The sequence below is a fragment of the Perognathus longimembris genome, chromosome 19 (assembly GCF_023159225.1).
Source record: "Perognathus longimembris pacificus isolate PPM17 chromosome 19, ASM2315922v1, whole genome shotgun sequence".
Lineage (NCBI taxonomy): Eukaryota > Metazoa > Chordata > Mammalia > Rodentia > Heteromyidae > Perognathus > Perognathus longimembris.
Genome location: NC_063179.1, coordinates 21,850,721 through 21,872,436, shown reverse-complemented (window position 1 = coordinate 21,872,436; position 21,716 = coordinate 21,850,721). Strand labels below are relative to the sequence as shown.

Genomic DNA, 21,716 nt, shown 5'->3' with positions numbered 1-21,716 from the left:
GTGCCCTATATAAAAGTTATGGCTTCACACACACACACAAAAATTTAATGAATGAACACCAGTCTGGTTTCTCTACCAATGTGCTGTGTCTCTGAGTATAATGAATGGCTTATCCTGAGCCACTCAGATTGGAATGCACCAAAGGTTGCCCCATAACACCAAGCTGGGCCACTAGGAAATACTACATCATGACCTATGTGGCGACTCTTTTAGTCATGCCCCATACATTGTAGTTCAAGGCACTGTATTAGTGTCAGATCTCTCCCCTTTCTCTGTTGTCTAAAAATGTTAGAGGGAAAGAATGTTGATTGGTGTTCCTAAGTCCACCCAGTGTGTATTATGTTCCACATATAATTACAGAACAAAACAAAGCAAAGCAGAAGATAAAATACAATGCCACATTCATTTTAGCTGAGCATTTTTTTCTCTTTTTTTTTTTTCCTGTTTAGCCTTATACTAAAGCTATAAATAATTGCTTGGTGTTCTGCTCTCCGCGATGCTCCAGAAAGAGGGCTTTAGGCTCTAAGTTAACAACAAGACTAGCATTTCCACAGAGAAGACAGTCTAGGAAGCCACAGTGTGCTTTGTTATGTTAGATGGTCCCTTGTTTGCTTTGGACCTGTCTCAACTATTAGAGCCTGCCTGATGCCTATACTTGATCTCCGCCCAGGAGAACAGGTTGCTCTCCGGCCCCCTTCATGTACACAGCCCTCAAGGCATAGTGAAAAACAACACTGATAAGAACTAACCTTTTCAAAGTAGTTATATTATACTAACTTCATTGCATATGCTATCTCTCTCAGTCAGGGACTCTAGAGCCCAGAAAACACTTAACTGAGATCAAGAAGTTTTATTTGCATGACCACTAATAGTAACCCGCTATACTTAACTACGAGTTAAACCTTTTCTATGAGTTAATTCATTTACTTCTTACAATTAACCTTTTCCTTTTACAGATGAAGAAACAGAAGCTCAGAGAAGTTAGGCAACCAGCATGAGATCGAACAGCCACGAGGATCAGGCATATGTAACCCCCAAACCACTCCAGACCCTGTGTGTCAAGGTGTGGTACCTGGAATCATTTGGGGTGTTTTGTGCCCCAATGAGATCTTGGTACTAATCTACTCTACTCCTAGTTCATCACAACCCTGGGGTAGATAGGCCAAACAATGCACCTTTGCAATAAGTTCCCTGGTGACTCACTGTGCATTGGCATTTGCAAGCCAGTAGCCTCTACTACATACCTTTTCCAGTCTCTGGCCTGGCCCATCAGAGGGAAAGATGGGAAGAGGAAACTAGGCAATCCAAGGGAAAAGCCTGGAGGTGCTCAGGCACCAACACAAATCTACCTGGGCCTAGACTTAGCTGGATGTCTTAAGCAGAAGACAGCCAAACAAACCAAAAGCTGATTACAGAAAAGTGTATTTGGAGGAGGAATCAAAGGCATAACTTCCTTGAACAAGGAAAGTACTGTTTATCAAAATAGTATAGTAGAAACATATCAGAAAGTGGAAATATGAAACATGACCCTTGTTTTAGGAGGGGTGAGCAAAAGTGGAGGAGGCACAGGAATGGAGGGAGGAAGGGTGAGCAAATGCAGTCATTGCATTCAATTCTGTAAAAAATGAACTATGAACAATGGTACTGGCTAGACACCAGGCTGAGAATGAACTGTACAACTTGTGGGAAGGGATGAGAGGGGAAAACGGGGAGGAAGTGGGGAAAGGGCTGTGACACCTCTGTATATCACCTCTACAATAACAATGACAGGAAAATGAGGGAGAAGAAAGGGGTGACATTGTCCAAGAAGCATTTTATTCATAACCTGCCTTATAAAAGTGTAACCCCTTTGTATAATTAGTTAATAACAATAATAATGAAAAAAAGCATAAGGACAACTTTCAGAAATTCAAGAAAGGCAGAGTAATCTAAGAAGTGTGTCCAGGGTGAAGCAGAACTATTAGAAGGGAAGGGAAGGGAAGGGTAAGGAATGGTGGGCAGATGGGATTCCTCTCTAGGGCTGGAGTGACGCTAAGCAAGCAGGGCTGGTGGGGGTTGGGGGCCGGCCCTGGACTTCTCAAGTTTCCTTGTCAGGCCTGAGAATTAGTTTTGGCTCTCCAGTGAGGGGGGAACTTGGGTCATCCCACCCGCGGCTCAGCTACTGTTTCAGTTCCCTTTTCTGGGCACAATCAAGTACTTGAGGCCTTGATGAGGTTAACCACAGGAAAACCACAGGAAAATGGCTTTGAGGCAGCAGCAGGACCCAAGTTGGAAAAGCTCTCCTTCTTCTGACCTCAGGAGGGGGAGGGGACCGAGGTCAGGGAGAGGAGAGGGATGGGGAGCAGCTACCCCTCTCCTGCCAGTTTCCAGTCTTCACTACACAGCAATCCCAAAGTCCCCATCATCACAAAACGTAATCACCTGAGCAAGCTGTGCTATTTAGGGACAGGTGCAGGGCTGGACAAGTGCCATTTTCTTCCAAAATGCCTTGTTTCCAAATTGAAGATTCATGTTCTTCTCTTCTAGCTATAAATGATCTTAGCATTTCATTGGCAAAAAAAAGCCCCAGAATTAATTTATTATGTCCCTAGCTCAGTTCTCTCTCCTTTGTCTAAGTCAATTTGAACTCATTTCTTTTCACTTACTGAACACTTAGGCTCATCACCAGCTGGTGCATTAAAAGAATAAAAAGCCCGAGGCATGGCTGCCCTGTGGGGCAGGTGGTCCAGAGACAGAGCAAAGGATCCCAGGCCTTTGCACACCCTTGAACCATCTGGGGAAATGGCCACAGCACACCTCCTTCGCTGGGCCAGAATGATCAACAGTGAGGCTTGAGAATCTACATTTCTAAGTCCTTCAAGTCCTTGATAACCATTGGTCAAAATGAGCCATTTCCAACCTCAAGTGAGGATGTGTGGCAGTCTCTGGGGAGAGAAGTGTTTATGTATTACACAAGACAGTTCCTGCCTCTTGGAGACTTGGCTCCCAACCATTCTGGTAGAGAGTAAGAGTGGGGAGAAGAAATTGTCCAGGTAATAATTTAACCGCTTTGCAGCACCTGTTTGGCAAACTTGAGAGAAATCTAAATTCACTTAAAAGAGGTAAGAACTTCTGATGACTGTAGTAGGGAATTACCCAAGAAGTATTAGGATGTCTGATTTATCCAGGCATGACTTTGTGCTTTTATTTTCTTGTCTGAAAAGCAAGATTCTTCCCAAGTTCACACAGCCCAAGGGACACAAAATGGAATTTAAAGCCGGGTCTTGTCATTTAGACTTTCAGACCATCCTGAGTTGACCTCTTTCCACATTTGGCTTTCATGGTTTTTGACAATATCAAAATCCTCCTTCCACTTCCTAATTCGTGTTTGTGTGTGTGTGCGAGACAGAGAGAGAGAGAGAAGAGAGAGAGAGAGAGAGAGAGAGAGAGAGATAGAGAGAGAGAGAGAGAGAATGTTCTGGTTCTTGAACTCAATGCCTGGGCTTTTTCACTCAAGGCTAGTGTTCTACCAGTTGAGTGATAACTCCATTTCTGGCCTTTTGATGGTTAATTGGAGAGACAAGTCTCACAGACTTTCCTGCCCAGGCTGGTTTTGATGCAAAGTTCAGCTCTCAGCCTCCTGAGAAGCTGGGAATACAGGTGGGAGCCACTGGCACCCAGCTTCTTCCTGCCTGGAAAGTTGGGACATACAATGATAACATATAGCACACGACTCACAGGATTGTTCTGCAGAGGACCAAACATTAAATACCTTAGGCTTTACCAAACAGCTCCTAAATAAAACTACCAAATGTGCCACTATTGTGTAAACATGGTACCCCAACAAATGTAATGTATAGAAATAAGAAGCAGACAAAATCTGTTCTGTAGGATGCCATGAGCCAGGCAATTTCCTAAAAGATGCTTAAAGAAAAACCAGGAGAGAGTATTGAAAAGGATGACATTGATCAAGACTCACTGTATTCATAATCTGCTTTGTCGAATGGCGACTCCTTAGTACAACTACTTAGATAATAAAAATATTTCCTTAAAATGAAAAAGAAAAACCATGAGTCTCAAGTCAATCTGGAGGTTCCAGTTCCAGCTAATTCCAGCAGTGTTTTGGCTCACTTTAAAAACAGCTTCATTTGATATTACCTTCACTGCCTGAGAAAGAATTCTAGATCCCGGTGAAAAGCAAAGGAGGTTACCTGAACACCAGGGCTCCTTCTCGAAGGCCCAAAGAAATGAAGTCACTGTTGGGTCTCATGGGACTGTCTCCTCTCCACATCAACAGGCCATCCTTAGCAGTCGTCTTAAACCTCATGAACACATTGGATCTAGATCCAGACACCCTGGAGGAAATACACAAACAAGCCCACAAAATCAAATACCAGTATATATTTTCAAGTAATCCCTGTGTGGCCTTCTGGCTTCAAGATGTTTAGGTATGGAGGGAATCTAGCCTTTCTGACACGGTTATAATTCTAGGAGACAAGACATAGCACTACCTCTACGTGTCAAACCATTTGTTTAAAGGTCTGGGTGTTCACTCCACAGCAGCAGCTCCCCCCCCCCCCCCCCCCGCCCCGCCAGGTATAGTGACCTCTAGAAGAGAGTGTTTGTGGGATCAGACAATAGCAAGACTGTAGTCAATGCCACTGTTCGGGGCTGTCCTCATGTATACCTGCTGTCTTCTTTTCCAATACTATCACTGAAGGCTGCTTGGAATACAGTTGCCCAATATGTAGTTATTCTGTTGTTTAGCCCAAGAAGAACTCCACTCCTTGTACTGTGTTTATGTATAATACTTTGCTGAGGCTTGGTCTCCACCTAACATGTGACCTTTGTCTTTAAAAGCTTGGTGCAAACTCTACTCGGGGCTGCAGGTTTTTTGTCATTGGCCCACCTGCAAACCGCTAACATCCCCAATAAAGACTCTCAAATTCAGACTTTCAAAAAAATTTTAAGTAAATAAATAAGAAGAGAGTTCCCCATTCCTCAGTGGAAAGTGGGGCGTTGCCAAGGGGCCCCCAAATCAGCAGCTACTCTGAACTGTGAGCACGGAAAACTGTCCTTGGGCCTTGAGTCCATAGGAAGGGAGATAAACAGCCCTCACTGAACTGCCCAGAACCTAGAAGGCACATTGAATTTTTGTTCATGCACTGACCTGGCAGGATGTGCTTGGATCTAGTCGTACGGTTGTGCTGCAGCCAAGCCTTCTGCAGCTTGTCCCCCGCAGAGCTGCAGATTTCAGCCAAGGAACAGCACCAAGCTAACTGACCTGCTCAGGGAACCACGCTCAGAACCCTGGCCTCAGGCAGATTCAGCTTTGCAAGCCTGGGTGCTCAAACAAAGTCCCAAAGGTGTGTCACGTGACTCTTCTACCAGAAAGGATTTGAATCACGTCGTGGAGCAGAGTTGCTTTGAAAGGCTGATGTCTTCACATTTTGTTTTGTTCTAGTTTCTATGTTTATTTTGTGTTTTCCCCCAAAGACAATGGCCTTCAAAAATTATCATTTGGCACCAGAGATAAGCTAAACCCCTTCAGCTCTGAATTTGAACAACTGGGGAAGTGCCTGGGAAGATACTGAGAAATGTAGACCTGGAGAGCTAAGAAGGAGGACTGTTCAAACTCCATACCTCTTGAGGATTTCTGCATTGTCATAGGTCAGGTAACTGCGACCAATGAACTGCGGGATCTCGATGGCTTCAGTGATGGCTGGGACAGAACAGAAAGTAAAGGTTACATGGCACGCGGCCCTCTTGACCTCTGCACTCACACGCGTGGCAGGAACATACCAAGAAAGCCCAGCCTTTGGAAATGTGACATTCAACAACTTGTCAGCCCTTTCCTCTTGGCTGTACACACCCTTGGCCGGGTTCAAGGCAGCCTGGTCTGATGTTCTGGGTGTTGGCTTCTCCCCAGTTCCCCTCATGGGGGGCTGGCAGTCACTGTCACTGTGACCTCTGCACACTGAAAAGACCTTGCAATGTGCCAAAGCTTGAACTGTTCCCAGTGATTCTTGGAAACCAAAGAGGAGCAGTTGGGGATAACCCCAGATCTTCGCCAAGGAAGGCAGAGAAAATAATCTCTAAACAAGGCCCAGTAGGATTTCTTTATTTAAGGATAATCTGCTAAACCACGTTAACTATGATCTTAAGCGACTGGAGAAGTGTGGAGACTGACTCACACTTATAAATCACCTTTCAAGGTGAGATTTCACCACGATCTCAGCAAAGTAGCAGAGAAGGTGGGGGAAGGGAAGACCCAGGTATTTTCACTTTACAGAAAAGAAGCCTCGGGACTGGTCCAAGACCGTGGGCTGAGGAGCAATGGAACCTGGGGCAGACCAGCTCTTAATTGTGGTTCCTGTCTCCCTCTTTACTTTCCACTATTGTATAAACAAGTCCTTCCTCCCAAATTCTTATCACCTTGTCTTCCTGAGGAATCTCCCTCCCACACACAGCAAATGAGCAGGGTAAGCAGTGTGTTCCCTAGCACTCATTATCACACGTTAGGATGTGGTGTGGGGGCTGGAGAGGGCGGTTCCTATCGGAGAGATAATAGTAGAATAATTGCCCCTTTTTCAAAAGATAGTGAAATACTAAACTAAGGATATTCTCACATTCAAAAACTGTGCAGAGTGAGAGAATAAAGCAGTTTATGAAGCAACTACAGCTTCAAGAGGACATTGCTTAAAGCAGAAGAGATATTATTTTGAAGAGTCCACCCCAGTAAAGAAACGTACCATGATTTGGTACTGTGAACAAGGCAGAGTTTAAACTTAACTTTTGTTACTTCCTTTTTCTTTTTTGGCAGTCCTGAGGCTTGAGCTCAAGAGCCTTCCCGTGAGCCACACCCCCAGCCTTTAAACTTTTTTTAAGGAGGGGAGACAAAAATTTAAATGATGTTTTCTGAGTAAATTATCCAAGAAATTATTGACTGCTTAATGATACAACATGGCCTTGGGCAAGGCTTGGCCGCCTGGGGCTGAGAGGTGGAGAAGAAGGAAGACACTGCACACCGCCAGCCCTCTCCTCTCCTTTAGGGCTAACAGGAGGGTGGGGGGTGGGAAGAAGGGAGGGGAGGGGAGGAGAAGAGATGGCCAGAGGGCTGGCAAAGGAACTGAGTAGAAAATGAAGGGCAAAAGTAAAAATGAAGAGAGAGCTGTGGCAAGAAAAGGAGAGGAGAAAATGCCAGGATAAAGGAGAAGACATGGAAAAGAAAAAGACAGGTAGGTAGATGGGCAACTAGGAGGACAGGGAAGGGGAAGAAAGGAAATTGAGAAAAAGAAGGAGAAAGGACAGAGGCTGGAGAGAAGGAAATAGATAGGAGAAGAGCGGAAGGAAACAAGAGAGAGGAGCAAAACTGGAGGAAGTAAAAGCATTGTAGGAAATTATTAATAAAGGGAGAAAGGGGAGTGTCCCAGGGTAAATGTAACAACAGACTCTGTTGGGTTTGGCTCTTCCCCCTCCCCAGGTAAGAAGTACAACCAGGGCCCAAACCTGCTGCTGTTGTCCATGTCCATGAGTCTGCGGCCAACAGTCACCGTTGCCGCGGATTCCAGAGGTCATGTTCTCCAAGGGAAGAGTCCCAGCACCCTGGTCTGCCTGTCCAGTCCCCTATACTGCCTACCCCTGGTCCCCTCTGGGTGATTGGCTGGCTGCACTGTGACCACAGCCTAGGCAGAGTTGCCCTGGCAGGCCTGGCAGGGGCCCAGGCAGTCCCATCTCTTACAGGACTTACTGTACTTACTATTGAGGCAGTAGTTCCCACACTCTGCCCAGTGCCAGCATGAAAAAGAAAGAGAAAGTTAGCGCTCACAGCCATTAGACAACCAACTGCCCTGGCACAGGTCATTTGGACATAGCCTTGCTCCATCACAAAGCTCTGCAAGAATTCAGAATGAATTGCAAACAAGATCCACGGTAGAAATTTCTAGAAGTCTCTAATAGGCAGAATTAGTACCAACTTGCTATTGCCCCTCCTCCATGGTGGGTTACTGGGGGCGAGGGTGGCGGTAGGTCAACAAGATGTTTATAGTACACTTTCTAACACTTGTGGTGCTCCTGCTCCTCTACTTTCAAAAAACAGACCATGCTTCTTCTAAGCCTGGAGAAACAGTATCTTACTGAGCCACTCACCTTGTCGTGGGGTAGAACTTTTCTTGACACTAAGCTGCATATGGCAAAATGGTGATAAACCAGCCAGGTATTTATTTCCACCACCCTAATTCCCAGGCCTTTGCCCTTGATAACATTCCAGAGACTAGACTGGGCTATTTGGTGATTTAGCAATGGCAAAGGGTATCCCCAAATGATGCCACTAAATATGGGGGAAATGCTCTGAGTTTAACCAGTGTGGATAAATAGTGATTCCACCCAGAAACATTGGAGCCTGATGTGGTCACTTAGCCTTTCCAGGCCCTTTGTTGTTGGTTTAAATACTAGGTTAAACATATTGTTCTTTAACCTAATCTTTATATCCATTTTCTTTTTCTGCACGCTCTTCTCTGTGGCAATGACCTTACTGCGGTATTAGTCTAAAGGTTTTACCATTCTCTCCCAACTGTTAAACCATGTGCCATGGGGTGGCACCATAAACATCTTCAATGAATAATAGAAGCTAAGCCATGAGTTCTACATCCCAGGGAAAACCAATTTCCCACTCAAAGGATTTCAAGTTTCCAACACAGCTGGGTCCCATGTATTCAAGGCTTGTGGAGAAAAGGTTAATAAATTATTGGAGCCTACTTTTCCAGGAGCCAGGAGAGCACTGAACAGCATCCTGCAGACCAGCATGCACTCGCTTTCGCCAGGCAGCTTCAGCGAGGGCCCCACCTCCCCTCCTTGGACAGAATTCTCTATTGTACAAGTTGAACATTTCTCATCTAAAAATCTGCAAGCCAAAATGCTTCCGAATCTGAGCCTTTTGGGGGTACTGAGATGAGGCTGTAAGTGGGAAATTTCACACCTGGCCTCCCAGGACTGACTGGTCACAGTCCAAAAGCAGGTACACTAAAAAGAAATGACTACGGAATTGATTTCATAGGAAACCCAAGTCAGCTTCATGCTTGGTCAGGCATGGGTCCTATACATGAGATACCTCTTTACATATATGTGACTCCTCGAAAATCTGAAAAAATCTGAAATGCAAATTATTTTTGGTCCTAAGCAATGTAGATAAAGGGCATTCAACCTGTATTAAGTTGATTCTGTATCTACAAACAAAACAGAACATTTTCACCCAACTAAAGACTAGCATCAAGGCTAAGCACTTGCAAATTTTCCACTGTTAAAATGGTACAACAGCTTAAGAAAATAAATTCCCTATGCTATCCATAGCTTCATGTTTTATTAACTTACGTTTTTATATTCAGAGTATTTTCAAAGTAGTGCCTGTGTTTACTGAATCCATTTTCTTATACATTGGGATCAAAACAAATGAGTTTACACCCCTCTAGCTCAGCCTTAGCAACATGATGTCAATCTACTAAATCTAGCATAAAAATGTTCTCAGTGCCACCTCGTGTTCTATGATCAGCATTGATCAGGCAAAATCTGAACTGTTAGGAGCACGCATCCTTAGACAGTGTGTATCTTAATGTCAGGCTTTGCTCCCGAGGCTGCTTGAGCTGGAAGTGTGCTAAGCAGCTGGCCTGCTACAGAGAAACACCTCCACCTAGCGGCCGGAGAGTTCCTGCGCTCAGAATTCTTGCCTGAGTGATCTGTCCAGGACAAGCCAGGAGAACTCCAGGAAAACAGAAAAAAGGCTATGTTCTACACTCTCGTCTTAACAACATAAATACAGCAAAAAGAGAGCTTGTTGGGGCTGTGGATATAGCCTAGTGGCAAGAGTGCCTGCCTCGGATACACGAGGCCCTAGGTTCGATTCCCCAGCACCACATATACAGAAAATGGCCAGAAGCGGCGCTGTGGCTCAGGTGGCGGAGTGCTAGCCTTGAGCGGGAAGAAGCCAGGGACAGTGCTCAGGCCCTGAGTCCAAGGCCCAGGACTGGCCAAAAAAAAAAAAAAAAGAGAGAGAGCTTGTTGGTTTTCCCAGATTATTCAAATTTATTTGACCACAGGACCCAGCTCCCTGTTCTGCAAGTGAATGCCTGTGTTTGTATGTATGGGGAGGTTATCATTAATACTCCTCAGAACATAGCTTTTTTTTTTTTTACATGCCCAGCTTTGTACAACTGTGCTTCAGGTAATTAACAGATTATCGAGATATGAGAGCTCTGAGAGATGGGACCTAAGATGAAAAATATAGATGAGAGTAGAGCAAGGCAGAAAGCAATTTCTAGGAGTGGGAACAGTGTTCTGAATCAGGGAAGCCTTGCTGACACCCCGTGAGATGCACAGGGACCTTGCTATGAGGTAGTGCATGCGTGGGGTTCTGAAGTTTGGTGAAAGAAGTTGTTTAAAAGTGAGAATCCTCACCTGGGAGGTGAGGAGACTACCAAAGGGAACCCTCGTGATTTTGTTGGTGCCCGAAGTCCCGGCTGGGAGTTAGAAGAACCTCTGTCTCTTCCAGTCCCCACAGGTTCAGGTCAGGCCTAGAAGACTTGGTTCTGTAAAGTTGCTGAAGGTTTAGACAAAGTATCCCGGAGGCTGGCTGGGAGCTTTTGTCACCTCCGCCTGAGCTCAGGCTTCACTCCTACTTTTGTCCTCTCAGGGACAAAGTTGAGTTTCTAAACCACCACGGTGGCCTGAGGGCTGGCAGGCCTGGAATTTGTCTGTTTCTGGTCCTTCCTGAGCCATTAAGAAGTGAGATCAAGATCAAGTGTCACATCTCCGACTATAGCCAGTCCTAAGGAAACCAGACTCCTGGAGCAGGAGATCCTTAAAGAAAAAGTGTGAGGTAATGCCTGGTCCTGGGTGATTCTAAAATATTTTGCAAAAGAGAGAGAGAGAAAGAGAAAGAGAGAGAGAGAAAGAGAGAGAGAGGAAGGAAGGAAGGAAAGAAAAAAGGAAAGGAAGGAAGGAAGGAAGGAAGAAGAAGAAAGAAAGAAAGAAAGAAAGAAAGAAAGAAAGAAAGAAAGAAAGAAAGGAAGGAAGGAAGAAAGGAAGAAAGAAAAGAAGGAAGGAAGGAAGAAAGAAAGAAACACCAAACAAACAAACTGGTTTAAGGACTATGAAGAATACTAGAAACAGATTCTTGCTTTTAAAGCATGATTTGATTATTAGGTAGAAAAGACCCTCCCCTATTATTAAACAAGCAAAACACCTAAAGATGGCTTCCAACCCATGAATTTGCCCAAACCATCAGTGCTTTTTATCTTTCAGAAATAAGATAATTGCCCATCTCTTCCTCATTCTCTTCCTTTCCAATCTTCCTAAGGGACAAGAAGCCCCAAATTATAGCAGTGTCTCTACTAACTGCCCACAGCTATGTACCTGTTGAGGCCTGGGAAAACCATCTCAGATCCCTAATAACCCTCCTAAGTTAGTATCACTGGAGAGGAAATTATAGGGTGTAGGCAAGAGCCCCCATGTATATACCTTCCTAGGATTTGCAAAGGCTTCCATTTTGTCAAGCGCAATGTCTTGGTTGCAAACTTGTGAGATATTGATGCACCCTGAAGGGCAGCTCATGGTTCACCTGGGTTTGATCTTGCTGTGTAGGTAAAGGCCAAACACTACCTTGCCACTGCTCGTTTCTGTAGATCTTACTAGGAACCCAGGCCTTCACAGAGATCTGTCTCAACTGTTTCTCATTGTACCCGAACCCAGTCACGAGGTGGGCACTTTATATCTGTTAGAGCTGAAGTTCTACAGCAAGAAGCAAGGGGTTACAAATTATCCTTCTTCCTTCCTTTCATTTAGATGTTCATTTAAGCCCTGCCTTATATCTGGACCGTTAATTACTGTTAGAAGCAAGCATGAACTGCTTATACTAAAATTGGATACATGAAATTCAGCCACTGATTTGTCAGGTTCACACCCAAATTTCTGATTGAATGGGCCTCTCTTGAACTAAAACTACAATCTAGTAGCTCAACCCTCATGCTTGTTAGAATTATAATCTGGACCATTCACAAACAGGGCAATTCATCTTCTTGGTTGAAAAAATGAATTCATTATTTGCCATTCAGATTCCATAATTTATGTAATATAAGAAATGTACCTGGGCAGAGTGGTACACAGCTATAAGCTAGTATTCAGTAGCAGGAGCATTGTGAGTTCAATACCAGCTTGGGCTATAGAGTAAGAGCTTATCTTAGAAGAAAAGAAAAAGGAAAGGTAAAGAAAAATGCTACTTCAAGTAGGCACATTAGTATCTTTAATATATATATATATATGTGTGTGTGTGTATATATATATATATATTATTTATTTATTTTATTTCAATTTTTGGGGGGGGCCAGTCCTGGGCCTTGGACTCAGGGTCTGAGCACTGTCCCTGGCTTCCTTTGTGCTCAAGGCTAGCACTCTGCCACTTGAGCCACAGCGCCACTTCTGGCCATTTTCTGTATATGTGGTGCTGGGGTATCGAACCTAGGGCCTCTCTCGCCACTAGACCATATCCCCAGCCCCTTTAATATATTTTTAGACTGCTCTAATTTATAGTTAGTTTTCCTCTAAGTTCTAATTTTGGGAAGAATCTGGAACTGGGAAAACACATAGGAAAGCAAGATAAACATTCTTTCTTTCTTCCCTATTTCTTTTTTTTGGCCAGTCCTGGGCCTTGGACTCAGGGCCTGAGCACCATCCCTGGCTTCTTCCCGCTCAAGGCTAGCACTCTGCCACCTGAGCCACAGCGCCCCTTCTGGCCGTTTTCCATATATGTGGTGCTGGGAAATCGAACTGAGAGCTTCTTGTGTAGGAGGCAAGCACTCTTGCCAGTAGGCCATATTCCCAACCCTCTTCCCTATTTCTTTCAGGCTTATTTCCTTAAAAACAGCCATACCACAAAAACAAAAATCTAGTTCTTGAGCAGGCAAGGGCACCTTGGACATTTGAGACAAGAATTGATCCACACAGCCGGATTAGACAGTCACACGTGGGTAGGCCTATCCTAAACATCAGGGGCAACTGCAGCTTCTGCTTCTTTTTTTTTTTTCCTGAATAATTATTTATTTATTGTCAAAGTGAAGTACAGAGGGGTTACAGTTTCATATGTAAGGCAGTAGGTACACTTCTTGTTCAATTTGTTACCTCCTCCCTCATTTCCTCCCCTCCCCCCCACCCCCATGAGTTGTTCAGTTGGTTTACACCAAATGGTTTTGTAAGTATTGCTTTTGGAGTTGTTTGTCTTTTTATCCTTTGTCTCTCAATTTTGACATTCCCATTCCCTTCCCTAGGCTTCTGCTTCTTTAAGCAGCTACCAAAAAAGATAGAGCTAGGACTTGTGGGGCTAAAGCTCTTCCTGGCTTCCAGACAAAGGCATGCTAGAACCTGGTGAGTCTACAGCCTCTGCTAGCAGATTTTGTTTTTGACTTTACTAATAATAATGGCTAAAAAGACAGTATGGTTGAGTATTTACCTGTCTAAATGCCTTCTGTGCACTGCTTCATTCAGTCTGCACCAAGCGCTTGGGTAGCTGCCATTGCTGTCATTATCCCATTTGATAACAGAACAAACTGAGATAGCCCAGAATGGCCAGGAGGTTATATATTCTTTAGTTTTGAATAATTAATGCATAATTCAGTTTTTCCATATATGGGCAATATTTCTCTATATAGTATGCAAGGAAGGGGGTCAAAACTATCAACATATCTATCAACCCACAAAACACAGATACCCCTGTCAGGAGACTCAAATGCATAAGTTCTGGAAACACCTGCTAGGTTATTGCTTAACCATTTGGTAGAAGAATGAGGGGAAACTTCTTAAGAAGCAGTCACAGAGTCAGGCGAGAACTATTTATCTCCTCTTACAGAAGTATTCCAGTGTTTAACTCTCATTAAGTAATTGTAATTGGCATGTGTAGATGTAATTGACCACTTCATACATGTGGAAATCATTCATCCAAATAACCAATAGGACTGCGCACCGAATCTCCCTTTCACATCCTTCTCTCAACATTCAGTCCCTGGCTTTCATCCCTCCAGGAAGCTGTTCCTAGGCTCCGTGTGTACCTTTCTGGCAGTGTAGGCCCTCGAAGCCCAATGGGCAGTCACATTCATAGCCCTCCTTTCTGGGCCGGCAGCTTCCTCCATGGGCACAGGGGGCTTCCACACAGGGGTGAGCGGCGTTCTCCACGTTCACACCAGAGGTGAAGTCATGCTTCACGTGGATGGTCCTGTCATTCAGGATGATCTTGGGAGAGAGAGAGACATAGAAAGGAATTCAGGAATTGGGAGACACCTTCCCAGTCATCTGAAGTTCCCCTCAGCCTACCAAACTCCACACAGTGGGGAAAGTTAATGGAAAGAAACAAGCCCCGGTCTTGCTGTGATAAGTCCCTAAGGGAAGAGGAACTGGGGGGTGGGGGAGTGGGGGGATTGCATTTGTGCTTAGGAGAAGCTGCAGAGGAAAGTACTCCTCTGGTTCTAGAAGACAGGCTACTTGGGCAGTGGGGAAGACATCCTGAGAATTGCAGTTCAGCTCTCAGCCTGACTACACTGTAGAATCACTTAGGCGTTTTAAAGAAATACCACTTCCCCTGCCCATTGAACCAAATTGAGCCAATCTCTGAAGATGGGGCCCAGGGTCAGAGAATGTGAAACCTCCTAAGGATCCCTTGGGAAGCTGTGGCCATGGCTATAAACTGACTAGGGAAAGGACAAAACCAAGAGGCAAGGAGCAGGAATCAAAGGAGCTGTTGCTTTTGGGGTGGGGGTTGTGGAATCCAGAGACTTCCTGGCTGTTTTCAAGAGCTTTAGCTAACATATTTTGTAATGTCCACTAAAGCTCCATCAGCTAAGCCACCCCGTTTTCCACTCTGTCACTCCTGTTATCCTCCTGCCTGGCCATTTCTGAATTCCCTCCTCACAACATCCTCTTTCCTTGCCACTGAAAAATAATAAGTGAAGTTCTGATCTTTTTTTAGCACTGCTGTTTATTTCCTGGGTCTGAAGAGCAACTCTTTCCTGCTTAGCTGATGAGTTGTAAGAAGAAGTTACTGGGTTCCTGAACCTCAAAGAAATGGGCCTAACTTTTCAGCTCTTGACTGGGCGTGTGTAATTACTATGAGTGTTTGCTGGCTTTGCAGAACTCAGAGACACAGAGAGCACCTCTCATTACCCTAGGAGTTATAAGAAATTATAACTGGCACTTCCTGCTGTGAATGATGTTCCTGAGGGTTTGGCTGGAAAGCATAGAGTTGGAGGAAAAAACAACTCCTCAATCCTAAATCTAAGAAGCTGCTAGGGAGGAGCTTGAGTCCTCTACAGTCTCCTCTTTCCATACTGGAAGCAAGGGACATGAAGTGGAGTAGCGCATGCTCAGTGGTAAATGTGGCAGCACCAATGACCCAGTTACTAGGAAGGCAGAGTGACTCAAAAGATGGGAGGGGAAGGGGAAAAGCCTTAAAAAGGGCTGACAGTGAGGGCGAAGAATCTCTAAGCTGACTAAACATGGCCGATATCTCTCCCATGTCCCTCATGGAGAAATGACAGCCTGAAGTGAGATGTCCCTGACATCATGGCCCTTTTCCTGGGCCCAGCACTGAGCTAGAAGATGATACAAATCCTGCTCATGGGCCTTTTCCATTGCCACAATGTGCAAATCATAGCAGGACCTTTGCTGTCCCTCCTTTATCTTGGTCACTATCACACTTCGTAGCCTAGATACCACCCTTGGTCACTGCAGGAAAGTAGAAGAAAGCTAGCGCCAGGGGCCCAGCTTACTTTGCTTTAGACTCATTTCCTAGTCTTAGAAATCTACCAGTCCAAGAGGCAAGCTCCGCATCTATGGCACACAGAACATGTCCTCCCAGCCAGAGGGCCATAGCAGCCTCAAGACAAGGAACAGGAGACAAATAGGAGTGCTGAGGGGTTATTTTGTCCTTAATGTATGCTATTAAGTTCTTGGTTACATGGCTAATGAGCAACTGCTCATGTGTGGGGCTGGGAATGAGAGGGGCTTGTAGCTCGAGCGAACTGCAAAGCCATACAAAGAGAAATGTAAGCTACACATTGCAGTTGGCTCCACTTACCTTTTCCTGATGTAGAAGTGTCTGCAGTATCTTGGTGTCAGTTGTCTCTCTGAATATGCTCAGAATTTGGGGGTTGGATTTGCTACAAAATTTGATTTTACTGAGTGTCATAAATGGAATGTAAAATGAACATGGACCTAGGAACAGGTGTTGTAACAAAGTGGGGTTGGGAAAGTATTTCAAAACAATAACATTTTGCACCTTTCTCAAAGCTTCTTTTTTGAGTGTAGCAGATCATACGGATCACAATTTAACTGTATAAAGTTCAAGTGACACAGTAAACTTGAGAAAGGAAGCTGTACCTTCTGGATGCTTCCACTAAATGGCTTCAAGATGCCTGAGTTCTTCTTCACATCATCATAGTTGGGAACACCGCCAATAAAAATGTCTGTGTTGCACTTAATCTGGGTAAAGCCACCCTGCCGATAGATTAAAACAACAAATAGTAGTATCATTTCATTATCACTGTTCAGACTATCAAATGTGCCTTTGGTTCCCAAATGGTAGAAAAAGCCTTACACCCCATCATAGCAATCTATCTCGAAATCAGCTGGACTTCCACATTCTTTTATATTACTAAAACCCAGCATCTACCATCTACTATCTGTTAGGATGTTGGTAAATTCCTTAACTCTCTGAAACTCAGTTTATTATCTGTGACAATCATAATGGCTTCATTCTAGGCATGTCATAAAGAGTTTGTAGACCGTGTTACTGTTCCTTGTTGTTTACTGCTCCTTCACTTGTACCCTTTCCTGCAGAAAGCAATTTTTGGAGCTTGGCCCAGGTGACTTGCTTTTGCCAATGAAAGGAGAGCAGAAGAGACTTGAATCCCTTTGGGGCAGATGTTTTCACAACCAGGAAGTGGTTCATCATGACTTTTTCTCTTTTGCTGCTCCTGCATTTGGATCTCAAATGAAAGCTGCAGCTAACCATTGGTTGATCTGTGGTGTAAGCAAAGAACTAAACCCTTTTTACAAGTTGTTGATGGTTGCATGTTGTTTGTGACTTTGTATAACATAATCCAGCCTATCCTGGCAGTTGGGATACCATTTGGTTAACACTGCCCAGATCTGGCTGCATAATCAGCATTCCAGTATGGTTATTACTATGTGTAGGAATGGTAAAGAGAAAACTTCTAGCAGTCCAAAAGCTAGAGCAATTGTGATAGAATGCAAAGAGCAGAGAAATTCTTCCCTCCTAATTCTCTCTAATGCCTCCATGTTGGTCCCCCAAAGGCTTTCTTGCTTCTAGTAGTTTCACCAGCTGTGTGGAATAATAGTTAATGCCTAAGCTTATTCAAGCACAAGCATAATCAAAATGATAAATCATCTGAAGATAGCTCAGAGATAAATAAAAATCTGAGATCACGGGATGATCCTGCTTTAGGTAATGCAAGTTATTGTTCTCTCTGATTTAGAGCAAAAGAAATATAAATAGTAGCATCCTTCTATCATTCAGCTAATAAACATTATTAGGCACTTACTGTGTAAAGTGCTGGACAAATAACAGAAAATGGGAAGGACCCAGTCATGGTCCCCTAGGGCTGACACAGGTACGGAATTGCACAGACAAGCCCGTGGATCAGTGCACGCACTACAGGTGAGGACTGTCTAGGTCCCACTGAATACGCCTGAAATTGGGCATATTTCTCTCCATACCCCAGACATAGCAGCTGGGGAGAAGCTAGATTTATGATAACAGAAGGAGTCAAGAATTGGAAAGTATGTAAACCTGGGCTAGAAACAGGGAGAAGGCAAACATGAAGGATTGTAGAAGCCATGTTGTGAGTTTAAACTTAACTCAAAGGCAATGAGTTTGAAGCAAGAGTGAGCATGAGAGAAATCTGTGTTTTAAGATCATTGCTCAGAAGGAGATGGGCACTAAGGGAACAATTTACCTAAAGACTCCAGAGAAGATATGTAGCACTTGCATCCAGGTACACTTTACCACATCTTCTGTTCCACAATTATTTGGAAGTAACCATAACTGGGCATAGTTAAGACAGTTTGTTGCCACAATAGCCAACAGTTCTCTGGCCATGACTTTCCCAGTCATAAGGTTATTCTCATCTACATCTCACTAGAGTTTTGGTCTCATGCTTACCCTTCCTTTTGAGTCACTATTCTGGCTCTCACCCTCCTCCCCTACTTGGAAACGTATTCGCTTTCTTCAGAAATCTCCACAATTAGGTATAAATCTTTACATCCCAACCAAAGATTGAACCAGAGGCTCGAGTTTCTCTCTCAGGTTACCAGGTCCTCCAAAGCTTGTTCTTTGGCTTTTGCCTCAATAAACCTTGCTCTGTTAAAACTCCTTTGTAAGCCAGGCACTGGTGGCTCATGCCTGTAGTCATACCTACTCAGGAGGCTGAAATCTGAGGACTGGGGTTCAAATAGACCCTGGGCAGGAAAGTCCATTAGACTCTTATCTCCGGTTGACCATGAAAAACTGAAAGTGGTGCTGCGGCTCAAAGTGGTAGAGCACTAGCCTTGAGCAAAAGAGCTCAAGGACAGTGCCCAGGCCCAGAGTTCAAATCCCACAACCACCCCCCCCCAAACAAAACCAAAAAAAAGGTTACAAAACAAACAAAAAAACCCTTCTTTGTATATTCACCCTTGAATTCTTCCTTCATGAGACCAATAATCTGTCATTTGTCCTCACTGACAAGAAGGAGGAAAGTGGATTCAGGGTCATGTCAGGGGTGGAGACGAGGAGACAGAGATCTATCTATAGATCTTTGGGAGTGTTCACAGGGTCAGGGGCCCAGCTGTTTAGCAAGGGGATAAATAAGTTGATTCGATTACTGTCCTTGGTCAATAACCTTCAGGAAGCTTTGAGGATTCTTTTTGTTGTTACTGGAGTTTCCATGCTGAGAACAGAACCTAGGACTGTGAATTCTAGACAAGCACTCCATCACTGAGCTATACTGTGGCCTCTTTCCCACACTAAGAACCCCAAGGATTCATGTTTAGCTGGGAAGTCACTGAAGGAGTACAAAGGCTTTCAGGAATTCATGTGGCCTAAGGTAACATTCATGTAGACCACAAACCCACAAGCATCTCTCCCTCCTCTGTGCTCTTACCCCAAAGTTGAGATGCTCAACTAAGAGACAGGAAGGGAGGCCGCAGGGCTAGATGGCATCAGCAGCAGGCTGCTCTGAAAGAACTTTTGAGTTGGATGTGTCCAGTGAACGGGGTGAGAGCTGGGTTCTTCGCTGCTCAACACTCCACACTCTGCCCCCCATTGGCAAGAGGCAGAATTGCAGCCCCCACACCCCCAGAGACAGCAGGAGCAAAGCAATCTGACCCACCAAACATGAGGCACTTTTGCTCTGGCTCTGGGTTTCTTGCCTAGGTTGAAAATGCCGGCAAGCCACTCTGGGGCTTTCTGAAGTCTTCAGTCCCTGCTTCCCTACCCCTCCCAACCCGTCTCTCTCTCTCTCTCTCTCTCTCTCCTTTACCTCCAGGAACCTATATGGGGAATTTTATGCACAATGCTCACTTCGTGAAGCGGAACAAACTTTGGGTGTTCTTCTAATTCCCAGGGAGTCCATTGGTTCTGACCAGCCCTCCGCCACTGCTGCCTCCGTGGCTGGCTTACACACAAGCACACATGCATGCACACACACATATCTCCTTCATCTCTCTTCAGCTCAGTATCTTTTCCCCCAATTAAACTCTTTTCCTTACTTCCCCCCCCCTAGCAATCTGCTTAGCAGTATAACCAAATTTTCCATTGCTCTCTTAAGTACTGTTTTTCACAGAATAAAGATCTTAGAACCAAGATATTAGCAAATCCAAGGGTCTTGTGTTGTTATGCTTTTGTTTTTGTACAGGTCCTGGGGCTTGAACTCAGGGCCTGAACGCTATATCCGTGAGCTTTTTTGCTCAAGGCTAGCACTCTACCACTTTGACCCACAACTCTACTTGCAGCCTTTTATGGATAGTTCATAAGAGATACATGTCTCATAGGCTTCTAACCCAGGCTGACTTTGAACTCAGATCTCAGCCTCCTGAGTAGCTTGGATTACTGGTGTGAGCCATCAGTGCTTAGCATTCTTTTCCACTTTTAAGAGGCTATACTTTTTCTATAGATGCATAATCCTACTAGGTTCTATGTTAACATAAATCTCTCTTAGCTCCTCTGGCAAGCAATGTTGTTTTTCTTTAGACATGACCTTGGGAATAAAATCATGGAGCAAACTTACAAACTCCAGTAGAATTCGGTGCTTTTATATCCATAAGATGGCATGATTAGGGGCTGGGGATATGGCCTAGTGGCAAGAGTGCTTTCCTCGTATACATGAGGCCCTGGGTTCAATTCCCTAGCACCACATATACAGAAAATGGCCAGAAGGGGCGCTGTGGCTCAAGTGGCAGAGTGCTAGCCTTGAGCAAAAAGAAGCCAGGGACAGTGCTCAGGCCCTGAGTCCAAGGCCCAGGACTGGCAGAAAAAAAAAAAAAAAAAAGATGGCATGATTAGCAAGCAGAAATAATGATGATGATAATGATGATTATAATAATAAGTAAAGCTACATAGTGCTGACCATGTAATAGGGATTGTTATCATTTACATATTGATTCTTATAATTCTCACAACTCTATGAAATGGATGCTATTATTATTAGTGGTGATAGCCATTTTTCCATTGATATGAAGATAATAATGAGAAAAATATAGAATCAGGAGGTCAAGTAGCCAGGGTAAGCTTACATCATTGGCAAGGAATGGAATTTTGAAACCTAGGAGTCTGGTTTTACCATTTGTTATTATCAGACATGTCACTCTGTACTGTTGGCCCTAACTCAGGGTTTGTTTTCTTACCTGTGATATTACCCTGCTGATAAGAACAAGGCTGGAACTTGAAGGTAAAGAGGGCATAAGACAATTTTCTAAGTGCTGTTCTTATTATGAACTCACTCAACACTTATAACAACTCTATGAGGTCAGAATTATTACTTTAAATCCCATTTATATTTACAGGGTAGCTGAGTGGAGTTTCAGTACTATCCTGTGCTGCTGTTCTAACAATGAGAGCAAAGATCCAAACAAAATGAAACAACAACAAAAAAAGCCTCAAAACAAAACAAGAGGGGCTGGGGATATAGCCTAGTGTCAAGAGTGCCTGCCTCGGATACACGAGGCCCTAGGTTCGATTCCCCAGCACCACATATACAGAAAACGGCCAGAAGGGGCGCTGTGGCTCAAGTGGCAGAGTGCTAGCCTTGAGCGGGAAGAAGCCAGGGACAGTGCTCAGGCCCTGAGTCCAAGGCCCAGGACTGGCCAAAAAAAACAAAAAAAAAACAAAAAACAAAACAAAACAAAAAACAAAACAAAACAAGAACAAAACCAAACAAATCTGAGTGGCTGGTTTACCAATAATGGTGAACCAGTAAGAAAAAAGGCATGGTCTTACCTCTGCCATTCCTTCTACTGCCTTCTGCTTATCCACTTGTAAGATACCATTCTTTGCTGTTCGAGACACCCGCAGTTCATGCCATTGGTCTAGGGTGAGGGGATTTTCACTCCTGTCAAAGAAAGATGTGACATTATCCTTGTATGTCCACTTGAATGGGCTAAAAGCCCTCTAGTTAGCTGATAAAACTTTATTTGGGAGGTGTCTG

General features: G+C 44.2%; 1 protein-coding gene across 3 annotated transcripts in view; it reads right to left on the bottom strand.

Annotated features, from left to right (window-relative positions):
• The window catches only part of Egflam (EGF like, fibronectin type III and laminin G domains), a 167,757-nt gene that overhangs the window by 7,768 nt on the left and 138,273 nt on the right, over positions 1-21,716 (bottom strand). For 2 of the 3 annotated variants that reach the window (XM_048368572.1, XM_048368573.1), the window contains 5 exons: positions 21,509-21,620; positions 16,393-16,509; positions 14,070-14,250; positions 5,623-5,701; positions 4,191-4,334 (listed from right to left, as the gene is read on the bottom strand). In XM_048368572.1, coding sequence (XP_048224529.1) covers positions 4,191-4,334; positions 5,623-5,701; positions 14,070-14,250; positions 16,393-16,509; positions 21,509-21,620 — 633 coding nt within the window. Of the gene's footprint in view, positions 1-4,190; positions 4,446-4,496; positions 4,618-5,622; positions 5,702-14,069; positions 14,251-16,392; positions 16,510-21,508; positions 21,621-21,716 lie in introns of those variants that run through there. The other variant, XM_048368574.1, reaches the window with a different exon arrangement.